Genomic DNA, 20933 nt, shown 5'->3' with positions numbered 1-20933 from the left:
CGCCTTCTCCTGGTTGGTCCCTCCGTCCGTCTCTAGACCGTTCCTCCGCGCGGTACATGGATGGGTAGGCGGACGTGCCAATCAAATGCTTCGAAGCCTTCTGAGGCGTTGTAACGTAGACTGAGACGAGGGCACCTCGGCGACACCGGTCTCCGGCGGGAGAGGCGGGTTTAAAAGAGAGAAGCGTAGATGACGCCATATTAGAAGTGGCATAGGCCGGCGAACGGGGAATATGTTCTGTTGCGCACGCGCACGGGGGAACGGACCCGGGCGGGAGCGCAGAGCCGGCGCTTGCGCAGATGTGTCTTCGGCGAGGGAGGGGACGGTTGTATGTTGGTTGTTGTAGTAACAGGAGAAACGCCGGCAAGGCGGAGCCGCAGCTACCGGGCCCCAAGGGAGATGAAGCAGCAGGTATGGGCGCTGGGGGAGTTGAGGAGCGACGTAGCTGCTGGCTGTACAGAGCCTGTGCCTCACGAGAGGCGGCGGCCGCGGCATCTCCCATTCCACAAGGGTTGCCGATGGTCGGGGGGGGGGGGGGGCTGTCCTGAAAGCGAGAGGGAGGAGGTGGAGGGAGCAGCTGCGGCCGCAGCCCCTCTCCTGGATAAAGCGTCAGGCTCGGCCGCAGCGACTGACTGAGCGACAAAGTCCGCCGAGTTCAGACGATCGTTTCCAAGCGCCACGTGCGGAGTGGAGACAAATTTCTATTCCCGGACACTTTCGGTCCTCTCTCCCCTTTCAGTAGACATGGAGTTAGGGCCCCAAGTATGGGAAAACCGGGGGTACTATCCCATGTTAATCCTACGTGCAATAGACCCATTGAAATTAACGAGACTTAAGTTAGTTGTGACTGACTTGTGTCATTCATTTCAGTGGTTCTACTCTCTATAGGACTAACATTGGATACTACCCCAGGTCCCCTGGGAAGGATTTGCCCCTCTTGGAGCAGTGAGACCTTGTCACCCCATGCGCCTCACCCCCATTTCCCCTGTTCCTCCAGGTCTAGCCCAACCCTCCCCAACCTGGCGCCTTCCAGATGTGTTGAACTACAAAAGCCAGCATCCTTCAGCCAGCATGGCGATGGGAAGCTCGGGGGGTGTATTTCATTTTATCCTCCAAACAACTTTGTGAGATAGTAATGTGATCCAGTAAGCATTGTAGTTGAGTGGGAATTTTCATCTGTGCTCTGAATCCAAATCCAGTGCCCTAGCTATGACATCACACTCGCTTTTTAAAGGCCTGGTTGCACCATATCTTCAGTTTATTATGATAAATAGCCTCCCCCCACCCCCATTTTCTTTATAGAAAACAGCACTGGCTAGATTTACTGATTCTACAGCAAAGAGTTTGAGAGACCGCTGTTTCTGGGCTGTATGAAAACGTCTACAGGAAATGCCAGTTGGAATGGCTCGGGACTTGGAAGAAACAGACTCATCTTCAGAAGAGGAGGAAGAGGTGGATGGGCCAGAGTAAGTTAAAACATGGCACCTGTATACAGCATTATATTATATTATATTATATTATATTATTTATTCATTCATTCATTCATTTCATTTCTGTACTGTCCCGTAGCCAAACCTCTTTGGGCAGTTCACAACAATTCATAAGGAATACATGAACAGGATTATACAACAATACAACATTATGAAAAAACATAGTCTATTTTTTTAACATAGAAAATTTAAAAACAATTTAAACAGCTAAAACAATATCAGTAAATAATTTTAATAGACCTGTTCAAACAGCAGACATACATGCCCCATCATATGTCATTAAATGCCTGGGGGAGGAGGGCAGTCTTGGTGCCAAAAATATGACAGTATCGTTGCCAGGCAGGCCTCAGTGGGAAGCTCATTCTACAGTCAGGGGGCCACCACTGAGAAGGCCCTCTCCCTTGTTGCCACCTTCCGAGCCTCCCTTGGAGTGTTACTCTTGGGATGTAGAACTGTACATCTTGTGTCCTAGCATTCAAACTTATAAGATTAGGTTTAGTTGTTTAGAAAAAGAAGGGGCTGGATGGGTGATAGGGTGTGAAAGATCAGCTTTCAGCCTCATGCCTGGAGGTAGGGGGGTGGGATGCAGGGGATCATTATCACAATCTTATATAAACATATGAAGCTGCCTTATATCAGGTCAGACTACTTGTTCATCTAGCCCAGCATTCTGTACTCTGACTACCACCACATCTCCTGAGTCTCTGCCATAGTCTTTCCTGTCATCTGCTACCTGATCCTTTTTTAAAAAAATTTTTACAAACCAAAACAAACAGAGAACATTTCAAAACCTAAAAAAAGAAATAGAAATAAAAATACAACAACATATTCAAAATCCTCAATTTCTAACGTTACAATATTTGAGGGGGGAAAAGGGAAGAAAAAAAAGTTTACACATAAACTTCAGTAAAAGCAGACCAAATATCCGCATATAAGTCCATTTGCAAGTTACGTCTACATACCACTCTTTCAAATGTTGGTAGTGTTGTTAAGCCTTCAGTCTATTGCATTATAAGCAGTGAGCTTTTAACTTTCCAATATCGTAGTATCAGTCTTTTAGCAACTAAAAGGGCACGAAAAATCCATTTACGCTGACCATGGGTTACGTTCCAAGGAACAGGTACATAACATAGGTTCCAAGGAGCAGGTACATAATAAAGAAACAGTGTGAGAAACTTTTGCTGTTTCTTATCCAGACTGCCGTGCAAGTGAGATAAACCCTGCCTCTTTCCCAAGCCCTCTGCACTTGCCAGAGGGCTTGAAGGAGAGATGGGAACAGGGGGTCCTCTCTTGTTTGCACTGATACTTGGAGGAGATAAGAAACAGTGAGTTCTTTTCTCCAAGTTGCAGTGAAAGTGGGAGCTCTAGGGAGGGGTGCTTGTTTCTAGGCATCCTTCTCACCTGATAACTTGTGGAACTGGCTGTTAGTAGATGGATCTGTGGATTCCTGCAGGTATGTATTTTGAGTTGGTACTGAAAGAGGAGAGATTTTAGCTAATACTGGCATATCCTGCTTCATATGCTGTATTTGCAGAGTTTTGAGTCTTCTAAAAAAGCTGTTACCAGCCCTGAACTATAGAGTGAAAGGGTAGGATGGAGAGAAAATGTATTGGTAACTAATTGTTTTATAAGCAGTTGGATTGTTTTTCAGCCATGTGGCAGCAATATCTATTCCTGAGTAATCTGTGTAGAAGTTCCATTCCAGATGGTCACTATAAGATCATTTATATAACTAAGAATTAGTACCTATATTTGCTTGCTTTCCTCTTCCTTTGCCATTCCTTTTCCATCATATCTGTAGACATGTACAGTGTAGATTGTAAGCCTGCGGGCAGGACTATCTTGTGTTTTAATATCACTAAAGTGCTTAAAAAATTGTAGAAGCTTTAGAAGTGACAAATAACTTGAACTGATTGCTTGAAGAGTCTTGCTCTCTCACCTATCCCTTATTTTACCATTGATGTTCACCGTGAAGCCTTCTGTTTTTATTAAGGGTACAATTCTAGTTCATTTAAATAAGTTAGTTTTGCCATTGTCTTCATGTGCTTCCTGATGGAGAGGTCCTAGCACTAACCTTGTGTTAGGACTCCTCCATCTGGAAGCTATTCTTTCTCTTTTCCTGTGCAGCTATTCCATCTCTTTTCCTTCATGGATCTTCTATAGTTAGAAAAAAAGGAGGGAAGAAGCAGTAGGAAAACACGGGGGTGTTGCAAGAGGAAGATGAGGTCTGGAACACCAGTAACCTTCCATGAAGGGCTCAATCAAAGCCTAGCCTGGAAGCTCCCTTCATGGGATGTGAATGTGGACTGTGCCTCAAATCTGAGAGGTTTGCCTGTAACATATTCCTGGGATCTTGCCTATGTGCGCTTCTGCCCCCCCCCCCCCCATATTTGTATCTTACTGCAGGGAAAATCTTCCTTCAGTATTGCAGTGAAATCTGCTTTGGCAGGTATTTGCTTTTTCTTGAAATGCCACTCCCTTCACAGTATAACATGTTATCAGTGCCACAGTGACATGGCTTTCCTAATCTATATGTTCAGGCAGCTTTCTCATCACGTTGCAAACAATGCTGAGCTTGCTGTAATATCTAGGTGGCTGGATTATTCTCTAGTCACTGCCTGCTATCCAACATGTCAGTTATTACACCAGGTAAGAGGGGTCATGAAGAGGATGAGTACTGCAGTCCCGCTGAAGCATGTCTGAGCGCTGGTGTACTTACTGTAAATCCTGAGGGCAGGGCTTAGCCTAAAGCTCCTTTCTGCAACCACGGCTCTGCTCCCACTCACATAAGGCGTTAGGCTAGATACTATAAAATCTTCTTTGATTTAAAACTGCTGCCCCAGCTCACAGTGAATAACTTGGGGAGGGAATCAAGGAGGATGCAAATTTGTTCTTCATACTGACATTCAGGGATATAAAGTTTTAAGTAGCAAACCTTCCGGTGTAAAGATAAAGTAAACACTTTATTGTGGTATTGTCTGCAATGAATAACTTCTGACATTTTATGCAAATATAGATAGAATTCTCTAGCCTTAGAGGGTGTGGTCAAATGAAGGCAAATATTGTTATTTCTTTGAAGGAGCTGTCGTAACTTAAACAGCAGGGTAGGCCATATTGAAAACGCCATAAGCATGAGGACTCCAACTGACTGGTCCATTGCATTTAATAATTGCATGCCTATTGATGAACTTGGCAGATGCTAAACTATTCGTGGTCATTTTGCTTATGTTTATACATTGCTTTTATTAGTCTGAAATAGGACCCTTAAATGTGGGAAAAATGTCCGAATTTTGATTTATTGATGAAACTACTGAGATTGACTAGCATTCAGGTTTATTTGCTTCCTTGTTCAACATATGCTTGAATTTCCTGCTATTGTATCACATCTTCTAGTTTACAGTATAGCTGTTTGAACTGAAAATCTCTTAAACAACAATAAACTGAAGCTGTAATATCCTGCAGGCTGCTGAAAAATACAATAACCAACTGTTCATAACTTTTGCTGTATTGTTTTATATGTATAGCAACACACATTGTTGTTCCTTGTCCACTTATTAGTTTGGGTACCTGTATACCCTCCCTGTCTTAAAAATGCTTCTTTGTCTTGATATTGATGTGTATGCATTTGGAAAGATATTGCTCTGCCTAATATGTAATTGTTGTGAATCTAGTCAGATCCAGTATTTTCCTGTTTGACCCATTTCTGGGACAGTATCTTATAAACGTTTCTAGTACAACGTACTCCAGCTTTCCCCAACCTGGTGCCCTCCAGATGTGTTAGATTATCATTCCCAGCTGGGAACTGTAGTCCCACGCATCTGGAGGGCACCAAGTTGCGGAAGGGTGACCTGCTCTGACTCAGGATGAAAGTGAGCATACAGTGTCATTAGGGAATTTCCCTCTGGTTAAAAAGCTGGTATGGCAGCTCTGTAACTGTTGCTTTTCAACCACCTTACCGTTCTCCTGTCTTAAAGGTCTATCTATATCTTCTTGTTACTTCCGAAAATTGCAGCTTATTTCCTAATGATATAGTAACATTAGCTCTTTTGTGAAATGCATTGCCGTTTTTATTTCTTAATGGACCTTTACTGGACATACAACATTTTGTTCAACATAGGGGGCCACACTGGAGGCACATATAACTTTTGTGTGTATGTGGTAGAGCTCAGTTGTTGGCTGTCATCCTGTTGGACTACTTCCTGGGCCTCAAATGTTCATATTTTTCAGGTAGGCACTTAACTGAATTAACTGTCTATGTTAACTGAGTCCCTGTTCATGCTAATTTTGCTTTCTTCCCCCTATCAGAAGGGAGTCCTGGGCTTGCATGTATTGTTTGCACAACCCTGCTCTTCCTGGGTAGAATCTTGGAGTTCTACCCAGGTATAGATAGTGGGTTCATGGTTACAAAAAAATGGCATTAGCCTGGTCATACATTACTTTCTGCTCGAGAAGTGGAGGGATGAAAGTGGGATGAAGGAATGTAGTCTTTTCTTATAAGATCCTGTAAAGCAGGGGTAGGAAACCTGGTATCCTCCTATAATCTCTGAGTATTGGCTATACTGGCTAGGATTTATGGGAGTTGTAGTCTAAAACATCTTCAGGTAACCAAGTTTAGGCTGATATACCAACGTTGCCCTTTTCTGGACAGAGATAGCCTAGCTACAGTTATCCATACTCCGATAACCTCTCGTTTGGATTACTGTAATGCCTTATATGTGGGGCTACCTTTGAAAACAGTCTGGAAACTTTAGCTGGTCCAAAACAGGGCAGCAAGATTGTTAATGGGGACTGGCCAATGAGATCACATTATTCCAGTACTTTTCCAGCTGCACTGGCTGCCAGGCTGCGTCCGGGCCTGATTCAAAGTGTTGGTATTAACATTCAAAGCCCTAAACAGCTTGGGAACAGGTTATTTGGAGGATTGCCTCCTCCCATATGTACCTGCCCGGACCTGAAGATCATCTTCAGAGGTCCTTCTCCAGGAACCCCTGCCAAGGGAAGTGAGGCAGGTGGCTACCAGGAAGAGGACCTTTTCTGCTGTGGCACCCCGGCTGTGGAATGAGCTCCCTAGAGAGGTTTGCCTCACACCTACGTATGTTGTACCCCTTTCGGCGCCAGGTAAAGACCTTTTTATTTTCCCAGCATTTTAGCACTCTAGTCTTTTGACTCTGCTGTTTTAAATCTGTACTTTAGATCTCTGCATTGCTGCTAGGTTTTATCCCGGTTGTACTTTTATGTTGTAGTTTTAAGTTTTCATATTTTATATTGTTTTATGTTGTACTTTGTAGTTTTAATTTTTGTGAACCGCCTGGAGAGCTTCAGCTATTGGGCAGTATAGAAATGAAATAAATAAGTTGCCTACTTCTGCTGTAAGACATAAGAAGAGCTGTACTAGATCAGACCAAAGGCCTATCTAGTCCAACATTCTGTTCTCACAGCGGCCAACGAAATGACGCTGGGAAGCCCACAAGCAGGACTTTGCACTCTCCTGATCCTCCTTTAGTACACCCTGTAATCCAATGGACCAACTACCTCCCTTGCCAGTTTCCTGCTTCTGATGTATTTAAATATTTTGTTGTTGTTTATCTTAATGTTAGTAGCAATATGCTCCTCAAAATCTTATTAGTTTCTGCTTGTATTTCTTTTGCGCAAGTTTCTGTTCCTTTTAGTTCTTGTTTGGGCAAGACTTCCATTTTCTGAGGGAAGCCTTTTCTCTGATAAGTTTGTTAACAGTACTTGTTAATCATGCTGGTGATCTCTTGGACTTCGTGCTACCTTTCTGACTTGTGGTATACATTCTAGATGAGCTTCTATTGTGGTACTCCATACATATTTTGCAGAAGTTTGACTATCTTGACTTTCCCTTTTTACGAATACCCTCATTTTAGAGAAGTTTGCTTTTTGGAAGTGAAATGTTACTGTGTTGGACATCCTTGGCAATTTTCTACTTAAATATAAATTAAATTTGATAGCATTGTGTTCATTGTTTCCAGCTGATTCAACAACACTTGCACTAGGGCCTGTTTTTACTTAAGGTTAAGTCTAGGGTCACCTCCCCTCTGGTTGGTTTCTTGACCAGCTATTCTAAAACACAATTGTTTAAAGTATCTAGAAAATTTACTACTTTTCCGTGACTGGAATGCATATTTATTGAGTCTGTGTGAGGGTAATTGAAGTCACCCATTACTATAACACTTTCTCCTTTTGGATGCATCCTTAATTTCATTCTCCAACTTGGCATTTTTGTCAAGGGGACAGCAGCATCTCCCCAGTACTAAATTATTTTGGGAGCCTGGTATAGTCACTGACAGTGATTCTCAGGAAGAATCTGCCGTTCCTAGTTTGTTTGATACCATGCCTCTTCAACATACAGCACGACACCAGCGCTGGTATGCTCTTCCCTGTCCTTCCTATAGAGTTGGAATCCACAGGTGATCCACTGGTAGTCTTCGTTCCACCAGGTTTCAGTTATACCCACTGTGTCTAGATTCTCTTTTAAAAGCAATCACTCCAGCATTCCCAGCTTGGCTCAGAGGCTTCTAGCATTAGAAACACCTACACACGAAGTCTCTTTTCAGATGTCTCTGGCATGTGCATTTTGCCCTGTGGACTCTCAGACTACACAAAGCTCTGAACTTGAATTTAATCTAATGGAAATGTTGATTAGGCAAAAACATTTTTTCATATGACGACTTGCCTAATTGATATCTGTTAATTTTCTTGTGTTAATTTCCCCACTCTCTGCCCTAGCTTTTCTTGTTCTAACTTCATTTTATTTCTCTGCTTTATTACTTATCATTATCTGGACTGAATTAAGTTGCCTTGCTGTATGGTGACCATGCAGATGTCAATATCTCAGCATTTGGGCTGAGGATTAACAGTAGCACAGCAACATGTTGTCACTTGTTTGCTGAGGCGTTGCCTTAGCGCAGGTTGCCACAATACATGGTCAGTTTATATCTGGATGTACAAAGATCTGCACTAGGAAAATGTAAGGGTCTCTTTTGTATGACTGCTTTGTGCATTGTAGGTGCTACTTAATGCTACTTAAAATATCAAAACCAGTTACCTTTCCCAGACAAGAATTCTTAATGTCTTTGCTCTAAATATAGGATCAGATAAAACAGTAAAACTTGCATTCACCTAAATTGCTAAAGTTTTCAGAGGAATATACATAAGTAAGAATAGTGCCTGAACTCTGGTGATACCCAGATTGTTCTGAAACGAAGCTGTGCTTGTATACTTTAGCCATTCTCTGCAGCTGTAGATATTTTTCATGTAATGCGAACTGGTGTTTTGGACTTCTGAATGCTGATATCTATATTTGCTATTAAGTACTTTCAATCCATAAATGGGGTTGCTGCATGCAATAGATAGTTAACCTGGTCTTCTTTATTATTAGTAATATCTTGTATATGTGTCTTGTTGTTCTAGGGAGCACCCTTGTATCACGTGGACAGGTGGATTCAGAAGGATCCCAATCCTGGTATTTCATGCAGAAGCTATTCTAACCAAGGACAGTTACATCCGTTTGATTGGAGGTAAATGTAGTTTTACACAGCTATCTCATCAAAAATATATAAAGTCAAATGACTGAAGAAAGAAGACTTATCTGGAAGTTTGATTTCCCTTTTTGTCATATAAAGAAGAAGGGTTCTCAGTGTATTAAACTAGAGTCAGTAGCTGTTTTTGAATATAAACAGCTTTTAAAAATTGAAACACTGAAGCTTAAGTTAAGTGGTTCTAAGTCCTTAGGGGGAGAGTTTAAACATGCACTTGATATGCCTACTGAAAACAATGGGACTTTAAAGCACTTAAAATTGGTTAGAAGTTAAATAAAAGTTTGTAGATTCTTGTTTTAAGTGATATTGAGGATCTTTATGTATTATATTAAAATGTTTATGTTGTACCTCCATTTTTGTTCTACTAATACCTTAACAAAGAGTATCGATGGCCTTGTAGGCCCATAGAAATCTATTCTATGATTTGAACAGAAACACTTGAATTCCAAGTGTGAGAGTAGCCTCAAATATTGGAAGTTTTAAAACTACTTCCGCTTGTGCCCTAACAGTAAATTAGCTGATTAAACAAAAATGACCAGAAACAGGGTGAGTTCTGTAATCTACATATTGCTATACACTGTCACTGTGGTTGCATCAAGGTCTGCCATAACTGCATGCCATGTGTTGTTATTGGGTAATGTCAGATAAATGGGACTATGCCGGGTTCTCTGGCAGCATCTACCTTTCTGCAGCTGGTGCAATAGATTGTGACTGGGGTGCTGTTACTAATTTGTGGTATTCTCTTCACAGAGCGGTATCGCTTGTCTTTTAAGATTGTGAGAACAGACAGTCGCCTGGTGCGCAGCATTTTGTCTGCTCATGGATTCCGTGAGGTACATGCTATCAGATTTCTTGAATATGAAGAAACTAAAAACACAAATCTGTTCGCATTGCTTTAAAAACAAGATATAGTTACGGATCAGAGCCTGAGGTGTGTTAAAATATAGCCAATCAAACAAAAAGCACTACAAACCTCTCTCCTCCTGCATTTTGACATGTCAAGCAATCTGATTCTAATACAATGATTTTATCCTGTACATTCTTCCTGTGTATGATCTTTTTGAGACGGAGTTCTTGTTTTAAGTCCTTGAAACCTATGAGCTGCACCAAATTCATAATAGTCCTGAAGAAACTTGGTTTGTAGAGATGGCGATGTGCATCTATCTTTGTTCTGGGAAGCGTCTTTGGAGTGACATGTACACAGTGTACAAATGGCCTCTAGCAAAATGTATATTAAGAAAAAGAGTGCCTTAGAATTGCATGAGCCTGTAGGTGGGAGATGAGTTGAGGGCTTTGCCTTATTTTTTTGGACTAGGTGGCATGTAGGCCCTAGTTTTGCATTCTTATTTCCTTCAATCCAGCATATTGATTAGAGGTAATGTAGCTTTACCCAACTGACTATTTTGCCAAGGGTGTACAAGCAAGTCTCTTCCACAGGTGCACCCAAGCAGCAATGAATATAACCTTATGTGGACAGGGTCCCATCTGAAACCCTACATTCTACGAACCCTCACAGATATTCAAAAAGTCAACCACTTTCCGAGGTAAGAAGAGGATATATGGTGAATAAAACGACTATATAGAAGGTTGTGAAGATGCTGTGTGACTTGTAAATTCCTTTTCAGCACTTGGAGATGTTGGTCATAATTGAATTCTGCATTATATTATTCTTCAGTCTCTCTCATAGGTTATTTGAAAGTTGGAACAAATTAGATTGCTTACCTATTTTAGATCTATAACTTGCTATCCCCCAACTGTTCAGGTTCATTAATGACCTTGATAAGAACACTAAGAAATAGACAGTTGCTAAATTAAAAACCAGAAACCCTTATGAAAATGCTTGCTCATGGATTTTAAAAAAATTGTTTGGATTTGATGAACTTCTAGGGGAATGGAATCCCAAAACTGAGGAACCACTACCAAGAATTCTTTCTACAAGGTTGGCACACTCTTTCCATCCACTGGAGCAGATGTGGGCAATCTGCAGCTCTCGGGCTGCATGCGGGCCTTAGCCTTATTTTATGTAGCCCTTGTCTCTTGTTCCTCCCTGTACCAGCTGCCACAAGGACAACTATAGGCAGACTGGCAAGATACATGTGTGAGCTTGGTGGCTCAACCACAGAGCACAGTAGCTAGAATGGTATAGTGTCTTTCAGAAAGATGCTCTAGCTATTGCTCACCATGGTCAGGTGTCGAAGCTTGTACGTGCACTTGCCTTCCTCTTGTTCTCTGTTGTCATGGCAGTGGCAGCTGTGGGTGTGAGAGTGTGGGGTGGCTCTGGCCTTGCCCACTGCCAACATGCAGCCCCTGAGAGATTCCTCTGAGGGAATGTAGCCCTTGATAGAGAAAAGCTTGCCCACTCCTGCTTTAGAGTGCCTTCAGTAGAGGGAGAAGGAGTGATCAGTAGGGGACTGCAGAGCTGTATGTTATACCCAAGCTGACAATAGCGAGAGAGCAAGCTAGTTAAAGTGCACAGTCATATCTGCAACTTACTTGGTGCAGCACCAGCATAAACTTGAGGGTCGGGGAGGGGGGTGTTGCTGAGGCCTACAGGAATTCTATCTCACTTCCTAGGCTTCCTGTCCATTCAAGTGCCAATCTAGAGTGTTTCTATCTTGTGTTGGGTAGCCAGGACAGATTAGGGATTCTGCTGGTGTGCTTCCCATCCTGCTGCCCATCAGTCTACCTGCTTGAGCTGATGGAGGTGGTCACAGATTTGGTGTTGTTGGCCCCTAGGATGATGATTCTGGGGAATCTCAACTGTCATGCCAAGGCTGCCAGATCCAGGGTGGCTCCTGGACTTCATGGTGGCCATGACATCCATGGGGCTGTCCCAGTATGTTATCAGCCCCACACATCAGAGGACATATGCTTGATTTGGTTTTCTCCACTAGACCGGAGGATCGCGATCTGAAAGTGGGGGAATTATCATGTATCCTCTTATCATGGTTGGATCACTTCCTATTGAGGTTTAGACTTTCGGTGGCCTTTTTCCCCCCTTCAAGCATGGGCGACATATTAAAATGATCTGCCCATGGAGGCTGATGTATTTCAGAGGGCTGTGCCGGTTTTTCTTGCTGGTATGGCTTGTGTTCCCATTGAAGCCCTGGTCACTCTGTAGAGTCATGTACATTACTACATCCATGGGGCTGTAATGTTTATCATATTGTGTGTGGTTTAAGACAACCCTATGCCTTACTGTAAGGTTTATCATATCATGTGTATTTTAAGACAGCCTATTACAGTTTAACATTGTTGTATAGAGACATTTTGTGTATGCTCCATGTATGGTTGGTATTACACCCCAACGTATTGTTAAGAAGTACTTTATACATTGTTAAATAGAGACCTTGTGTCCTTAATTGGGTGTATGTACCTACATATTTGTTTGAAGTAAAAGGTTTTTATTTCTGTGTGTATGTTCATGCTCTTTTGTTCTTGTATACATAATCATTCTTAGGGTCCATTGATTTCTTTGGGTTGTGCCCACATTTGAGGGGCCTCTTCCTTTTGCTTTATTCATGTTCTGAATCACTGCCTGGGCGCGATAAAGGACTGGGTGAGGGCGAATAAACTGAGGCTCAGTAAAGAGAAGGCCGAAGTACCATTAGTGGGTGGTTTGTCTGCCCTGCTAAGTGGTGTTCAACCTGTTCTGGAGGGGGTTGTTCTTCTCCTAACTGATCAGGTTTGTAGTTTGGGGACGTGAGCTTGGATTCAGCATTGTCACTAGAGGCACAGGTAGCCTTGGTGGCACAGAGCACCTTTTTTCAGCTTAGGCTAATATACTAACTATGACCCTACCTGGACAGAAATAGCCTTGCTACACTTATCCATGCTCTGGGAACCTCATGTTTGGATTACTGCAGAATGTGGGGCTGCCTTTAAAAATGGTCTGGAAACTTCTGCTGGCCCAAAACAGTGCACCGAGATAGTTAATGGGGACTGGTTGATATGATCATATTACGTCAGTTGTCTTATCTGTGCTGGTTTCCAGTCAGTTTCCAAGCCCAATTCAAAGTGCTGGTATTAACCTTTAAAGCCCTAAATGGCTTGAGGCCAAGTTACCTAAAGTTGCATCTTCCAGGATGCCAGGATCTCTTCTCAATCATCCCAGAGTGCAGGACACGGAATAATGGGCTCAAGTTACAGGAAGCCAGATTCCACATCAGGACAAACTTCCTGACTGTTAGAGCAATACAACAATGGAACCAATTACCTAGGGAGGTAGTGGGCTCTCCCATACTGGAGGCATTCAAGATGAAGCTGGACAGCCACTTGTCAGGGATGCTCTGACTTGGATTCCTGCATTGTGGACTCGATGGCCTTGTAGGTCCCTTCCAACCCTACTATTCTATGATTCTATGATTCCATACATATCTCCCCAGACCCTAAGATGGTCTTCAGAGGTCCTCCTCCTGATGCTGTCACCAAATGAGGTGAGGAGGGTTGCTACTAAGGAGAAGGTGTTTTTCAGTGGTGGCACCCTGGTTGTGGAATGTCCTCCCCAGAGAAGCTTGTCTGACACCTACATTGTGGTCTTTTTGGCATCAGGTGAAGACCTTTCTATTTTCTCAGGCTTTCTTAATTGATCAGTTTTGTTTTTAAATGTGTTGTATTTTTAGAGCTTTACCCTGCTGCTGGTTTTTACTCTGGTTTAATTCTGTTTTAAACTTTTAAAGGTTTTATATTATGTTTTATCATATTATATTTTAGGGTTTTAATTTTTGTGAACTGTCCAGAGAGCTTTAGCTATTGGGCGGTATAGAAATGTAATAAGTAAATAAGTAAGTAAAAGTTACCCATGCTCCTTAAAGCTTGCAAGTGTTAAGGTAACAATGAATTCTTGAACGTTCTCACAAAAAGATGACACCAGAAACTCTATATACATGGTTTCAGGTCATATGAATTAACTCGAAAGGACAGATTGTACAAGAACATCAATCGAATGCAACAAGCCTATGGATTCAAGACCTTCCATGTTCTGCCTCAGACCTTCATCCTCCCAGCGGAATACCAAGAGTTTTGCAGTAAGTGTCTGACTTGGAGTAACCAGTTCTTAAGTAAGGCTGGAAAATGAAGTATGGGTCTTTCATTCTATGACCTTTCTGTAGTTCAACTCACAAAAAAGTATGTGTCAGCTTTTGAAATGGGAAGGGAGGAATATTCAGATGACCCCGCTAGGAAGAGACTTCTCTTAACTCTTTGAATCCCTCAGTCCTGTCCTGTAACTATGGTTTGAATTTTTCTTCAGGGACAACTGCGGGATAGAGAAGTATCCCATATTGCTTACATATCTCTCTCCATGCCAAGGCAAATGAGTTAGAGACATAAGCCTTGATGTCTTGAAGCATGAGCTGCTTGACTGTGTAACAAGTAAAAGTGGCAATCCCAGAGTTCAGTGATTATAATGGAACACTCCAAATCCCATAATAATCACTGTGTGTCAGTATCGCGATTAGACTGATAAAAAGTGTGGAGTAAAAAAGCTCATGGCCATTTTTAGCAGTTTATAGAGGAAGACTGAAAGACACATGTAAGTATTGTTGCAAATTCCCTCAGGGATTGCTGGAAGTTGTCAGTGTCTGGTAATGTTTTGCAGAGCACTTGATACTGTTGCATTTATTTGTCCTTTTTATTCTTTCTTAACCAGGTTCCTATTCAAAGGACAGGGGCCCCTGGATAGTGAAACCTGTGGCATCTTCTAGGGGACGAGGTGTTTATTTGATCAACAATGTAAGTACCTGAAAGTATGCCAGTTTTGATGACTCGCTGGAATCTCTGAGGAAATTCACAATAACATTTTGCCTTGCACAATGTTCAAACTGTTAGCAGTGGAGCCCATAGGGTGGTACTGTCTTGAAACACCTTCCTGTTCTTCGTCACTTAATAAGGTAACCAAATGATTTGATAGCCACATATTGCTGCTTTACCTAAGTCAAGTGTAAATACAGGGTGTCAACATAGCTGTCCGATAGCTGTCTCCCCAGTCTGATTGTTTTTTGGTTGATGCTGAAAGATGATTCATTGGCTGTACCTTGCTTTGGAATTATTTTATAATGAAAAGCAGGTAATAAATGTCATAAACAGTGAATGGAATTATCACTGCTATCTTGGTTCTCACCATACCTGTACAGTGTATCTGGTTCTTTGACACACTTAAAGATTGGCATGTGCATGTTTTAAATCCATGGGTAAAAATGTATTGTCTTGGAGATTCAAGGAATATGTGTTCGTGGAGTATCCAGTGGAGTATCCTCTGAAAGCCATAGCAGCAATTATTTTCTGATGGTTGCTTCTTTAATTTGTGACACTTGTCTGTTCTTTGTGCATCCTCACTTTCTGAGCTGTCATCACGTATGCTGGTTAATGACACTCCTGGATAGTCACATACTCATTCTGGTAAGTGACACATGGAGATGTCTTGAGGTTCATAGTGCAAATGTTAGCATGGTTGCTGATGAAACTAAGAATGAAAAGAAGTGACCATTTACTCTATGGGGTAATGGGGTTGTGATGGGCATACATTCACATGGCAGGCTCATTGCATACAGCTTCAGCCTACAGGGTGAGAAGAATTTTCCCACACATTTGACCTGATCAGAAATCTAAGAAGCAAGGATGTGGTGAAATTCTCACTACAGTTGACCAGCTCTCCTGATGTATATAGTTGAGGAGCAGTTTTGTAGCATCAGTGTCAGCTGTTTCAGGTACCTTGCCTATAACTGTGTTTCCACCCGAGATGCCTTGCACAGCTAAAGTGCAAGATGGCATGTGCGTGTCTGTGTCCTAAAGCTAATAGGATAAGTATTCTTGGTGTAGTGTAGATAAAACTGGACAGTGAGTCACTATTTTCACTCGTATCTTTCCCCCCATATTGAAGGGGCCAGCTTGCCTCATCTGTTCTCAGCCTGGCTCCTTTCCCATGGAATAAGAGAGCTGCTAGCCAAGTGCATGAAGCAACTCTTTCCAGAGCTGCACAAGGCCTTACTCTCTGCTTCAAGGAAAGGCATATGTGAACAAAGGGTCAGAACCTGGAAAAGGCACTCTCAGCCCACTTCCCATCATATTTGGCTTTTTCAGCATTGCTAAACCCACAAACCTGTCAAACATACTCCATCTAGGGAGCACTCTCTAGAATTTCAGTCTTAAGAGAAGCTTCTTAATCCTTTGTAGATAGTGGGGGATGTTTTATGTCTGTGTCACACTTTGTAATCAGAAACCTTTCCAGCTGACTGTAGTTAAGTTCACCTGTTTATACACAACCGTCTTTGTATAATGGTTGCTATACAGGAAGATCACTTTTGATTTGGCTTTTTCATGTTGTCAGTAGAACCATATGTGTTCTGCATTTTCTGAAGAAGTTGCAGCTCTTGGATTTATCCACATGCAGTCTGTGGCCTATTGTCATTTGTGAACTCTCCATCATGACTATATCACATTAACTTTTACAATGACGAACTGTGACTAGTATCACAGTTGTCTCACACATTCCTTTTTTCAGCTCTTGCAGTTCAAAACCTTGGGCAAGGGAGATTAGTTTGCTAATTTGGCTGGGATGCAGCTCCAGAAAAGATTATACAAGGAAGTCTTTTTCTCTGCTAATGGTGTGTAGCCTGATCCTACGTGTGCTTACTTAGAACTAAGTCCTAATGTTCAGTGGAGTTTTCTCCAGGGTAAGTGTGCAGCCTTCATTTCTAGTACAGAGTCCTTATTCTCACTTGTGTGGTCAAACGGCAGAGTCTAAGTTGTGGCTGAAAGCAGAGAATAATAGTAAAAAAAAAAAAAAAAAAGGAAAACGAGAAGCACCCATTCTTAGTTCTGAATCCAGTTTTGACATGGGAGGCAGCCTTGTTCTTGTGTGTTGTCATATTTATAAATTAGTGATCATCTCTCTCCTCACCTGCACCCCTCTCTGTATGAAGCACTTGCATTTCATGAATATGGAAGTTTCTACAGTTATTACCATAAGTATGTAAGTGTTGAATTTGAGCCTTGGGTATTTGCATTTGTTCTGTGTAAACAGAAGTAAAATAGGGCTGCGTCCAGTACTTTCTGCCTGCCAGCAGAATGGATTCCCCCTCCCCCTGCAGCTCTGTCATTTGCCCTCCAAGTCTGTTCTGGAGGGTTGGGGGACTTTCTGGGATGGATTTGGGGTGTGCAAGGGGCTCAGGGGGAAGGAGAGCAAGGGGAAGTCCTGAGTAGAACTGACCAGGGTGAGAAATGAGTGACCCAGAAAAAGGAAGTGAACTGTAGAAAAGGTGAGTGAGAGGAAAGTGACCCGGAAAAAGGAAGTGTCCCAAAGTTTTCTCTGCTCACGTGACATTGGATGAAGCTTATAGTCTTTAAAATATGGTCTGTTGATGATCTACAGAAAGATTGTAACTGCCTGCCTGACAGGATTTGGTTTCCTGGTTTATGCTAGTTTCCGTGTTTTAATATGGTGTACAAAGATCTCACCTCTTGTGTTTTGCCTTATTTGTTCTCTAGCTCTTGCCTGTGATGTACTTGCTGCTTCTCTGGCCATAAATGAAACTGATGACTAATGTCTGCACTGATTTAGAACATGTGCAACCTTAAGCCACAGTGATCAGTGGCTGGGCCCTTCACAGAACTGTCCCAGTCCTGTGCCACAGTACTTTGAGTGTTCCAACACCTTAAGATCACTGCATTAAATAGTGCTATGTCTTTGATAAATAAGATATTAGCTTTCATCATAGGGTTTGATTAATCTAGTAATCAGGCAAACATTCATTGGCACGCAGCAATTGGAAGAGAAAGTCGCTTAGTGAAGTCAGCTTTCAGGTCTTTAGTTCCTCACTCCAGTGTGCTGTCTGTCTCATCCTGTAGCCAAATCAGATTTCCCTCGAAGAGAACATCCTGGTCTCCCGCTACATCAACAACCCCCTACTCATAGATGGTGAGTTTATCAGAGTTTGCTTTTCCTTTAGGAAATCCCACAGACACAAGACTTTCTAGTGAGCTATTGGGCTGGTTTGCACAATCAAAATAAGCCACCATGGAAACAACCCTCCAATTACCCATGGGCTGTTGTAGTGTTATTGGAAGTTGTTTTCCCCTGCAACAAACCATGCCACTTGGGTTCAGACACATGACAAGCTGTGCCCGGGAAGTGATTATTCAAATTGCACTTTGCATGTGCAGTGATTTAAATAAGCTTATTTTGATCGTGCGAACCAGGTGATTGGATTAAAACAGAACAATTCTGTTTGTTTCTTTCTGTTGTATATTTAATGTGGTAAATGGTGTACAATTGTGTCATCCAAATCCAGGGAGTATCAACATTCAATAATCACTCTGAGCCAGCTCCTGGAAATATCTGATCCCCTGCCCTGTTCTTCGCCAACCTTAGGTGGGTTCAGCTTTTGAACAATTCATGGCCACTGATCACTGTTGCTCCTTTTTCAGACTTCAAATTTGATGTGCGGCTTTATGTTCTGGTGACATCCTATGACCCTCTTGTTATCTACCTCTATGAGGAAGGTCTGGCCAGGTAGGTGCTAGTTCTGTGTCGCATGCTGTGTAAGCCAAATACTTTGCTCCACAAGTTGGCCAAGTGGGTATCTTAATAGTTTCCCTCATGACTGTGAGCCAAAGTTAGTGAAGAGACCTGTTGATTTTCCAAGAGTTTTGCTGAGCTTTTGGAGGTTGGGAATTATGAATGAATACTTCTAAAATATCTGAGTAAACATCCTTTTCTCTCACTTTTAGTAAATCTCTGGTCCTTGTTTTCCTTCCACCGATCTCCAGGCCACAGTGTTTAGGGGCAGCCAGTGATGCTAAACCTCAAGGTGTTTAGCCACTAGCCAGAATTCAAGCAGCCTCAGCAATGGTGGGAAGTATGGAATATATATACTGATTAATGATATGCCTTTTTTTGCTTATGGCCTTCAGGTGGCAGTAGTGGACTTTGAGGCTCTCATTGCCTGCTAATGTTTTTGTCTTTCCGGAATTTGTGAGCATAGGCACAAGAGAAAGCTTTCACGATTCTGGCGCCACCAGGTTTCAACTCTTTTTGTTCATATACTTTGGTCTCTGGTGCCAAAATGCCAAGAGACCACCCTCTATGCAATAGGAACATAGCTGCCTTTATACCAGGTCAGGCATGTGCAATACCACTTTGCAAAGCCTTATTTTATTGAACAGTTTGTCAGACTCTAAAGAGTTTAAATGTTTCACAGCATTTTTCAGGACCTACATGTAGAAGCAGAGACAATATGCAGTGCCATATGGGAGGTGAAAGAACAGCACCACATGTGCCTGCAGCATGGAAAAGCAACACAACATTGCTCCAGTTGTGCTGAATTTAGGAAGAAACTGAATTGTCCCTAGCATGTAGTGGTGTTGGGACAGTGGCACACTGTTGTTCAGTTTGGGGAAACTTTGTCTCATATTTTGACTCGGCCCATGGCCCCTTTGCAGATAAGAATCTGATCATTTGAAGTGGATGGCACATTTGTGATAAGCCCTTTTGCCCCTGATCCTGCTACAAAAATTAGCATTTGAAGTAGAACATCTCATCTGAAGCAGAATTAGCAACTACTTGAATGAATTACATTGGCAATGGCAGCTGATACTGAAAAATGTAGCTTTTCACTTGAGTATTTCAGCATAACAGGCAGGAGCCTCAGGACTTCTATGTGTACTTTAAAACAGCCACAGTTATGTAGTCAGAATAACATACAAGAGGCTTGGACATATCTGTTGGTTGTTGTTTTTTAAATAAAATATCCTTGGAAAGTGAGTGTTATAGCCCCCTGGTTTTATGATCTTTTGTCTCCCTTAGCACTGTCTGCCCCTCATGCTTGTAGGCTTTGGAGGGTGTGTAAACTTCAAACAAGAATAATATGACAGCAGGGGGCACTCAGGCACAGGATTTATAGTTTCATCCTCAGAATTTGTCCTCTTTGTTTGGAGTCAAAAGGAAAATTTCTTTTATTAAAAATATCAGGTTTTAAAGAGTTGTCAATTTTGGGGCTAAACTCTTCTGAGCAAACCTTTGTAGTTGGGCTAGAGTGAACTTAGGGGAATAGTACAGAGCAGTTTTGTGGAAGCACAATGGCCTGAGCAGAAAACCAAATGTGCTTCTGAGGGGCCCAAGAAGGAGAGGGGAGTGGGAAATGAACGTGGCTGCCGAGCTATGCGAATTCTGAAATGAAGGCGCAGGCAGCAGAGCCTCGTAATGTCTGACAGTGCACTGCTTTCCTGTTCCCTGAGCCCCCTAGTGCCCTCTCTTTTGGTAGCCCTGCTTGCTAATTAGCACTGGCTCCTCGGAGATATTTACCTTTTCTCTGCTGGATTCCTGTGGTTTCCAAAGAATTCAGGTACTTACAGTGAGCCAAGGAATTCACATTACCTCATAGACTATGTTGTGGCCAGAGCCTGTTACAGCAGCCCAGTCCCCCTCATAGTAACCCCTGCCTGGCAGGCCCTTGACGTTTGGGGAATGTAGCTAACTGAAGCAGTGGGGGAATAACAATCGGTCTCATGATCCACCTCTGCCCCACTGCCTCTTTTTTTTATACCAAGCATATCCATTTTTAAACTACAGCATTTCGTACTTCTACCTGATCCTGAGCATGACTCAGTTAGGTGAGGATGAAACTGACAGCCTCTGCTGGTCTCTTAGGCCAGAGAATCAGGGTTATTGAGAGGATATAAATGCAATCTTGATAGATGTGTTTAAAAAAAGAAGGAAAAAAGAGAAAAGGCTGTGGTTGTAACTAGAATTGGGAAGAGGAATTTAGAGAGTAAATACCAGTGGGAGATGAGACGGCTCTGACTGTGAAGAAGTATGACGAATGGGATGGACTCAAAATTGTATATGGGGTCAAATACAAATCCCACGGATCTGGAGACCAAC

The 20933-nt window shown here is 42.3% G+C and overlaps 1 protein-coding gene across 11 annotated transcripts in view; it reads left to right on the top strand.

Moving 5' to 3' along the window:
* Window positions 1-92: 92 nt before the first annotated feature.
* TTLL5 (tubulin tyrosine ligase like 5) overlaps window positions 93-20933 on the top strand; it is a 165335-nt gene continuing 144494 nt past the window's right edge. For 8 of the 11 annotated variants that reach the window (XR_014788883.1, XM_084841917.1, XM_084841908.1 and 5 more), the window contains exons 1-9: window positions 299-411; window positions 1303-1466; window positions 8925-9031; window positions 9803-9885; window positions 10490-10596; window positions 13949-14079; window positions 14703-14785; window positions 17900-17969; window positions 18479-18563. Coding sequence is in view for 10 of the 11 variants with exons in the window: in XM_084841917.1 (XP_084698043.1) it covers window positions 1390-1466; window positions 8925-9031; window positions 9803-9885; window positions 10490-10596; window positions 13949-14079; window positions 14703-14785; window positions 17900-17969; window positions 18479-18563 (743 nt within the window). In the remaining variant the exon portion in view is untranslated. Of the gene's footprint in view, window positions 412-1302; window positions 1467-8924; window positions 9032-9802; window positions 9886-10489; window positions 10597-13948; window positions 14080-14702; window positions 14786-17899; window positions 17970-18478; window positions 18564-20933 lie in introns of all 11 variants that reach the window. The other 3 variants (XM_084841945.1, XM_084841932.1, XM_084841923.1) reach the window with 3 other exon arrangements.

This window comes from Heloderma suspectum, chromosome 1 (genome assembly GCF_057233095.1).
Source record: "Heloderma suspectum isolate Gila_16-S chromosome 1, 16-S_ref, whole genome shotgun sequence".
Lineage (NCBI taxonomy): Eukaryota > Metazoa > Chordata > Lepidosauria > Squamata > Helodermatidae > Heloderma > Heloderma suspectum.
Note: the sequence above shows the minus strand (reverse complement) of the source record. Positions and strands in the feature narration are given on the sequence as shown.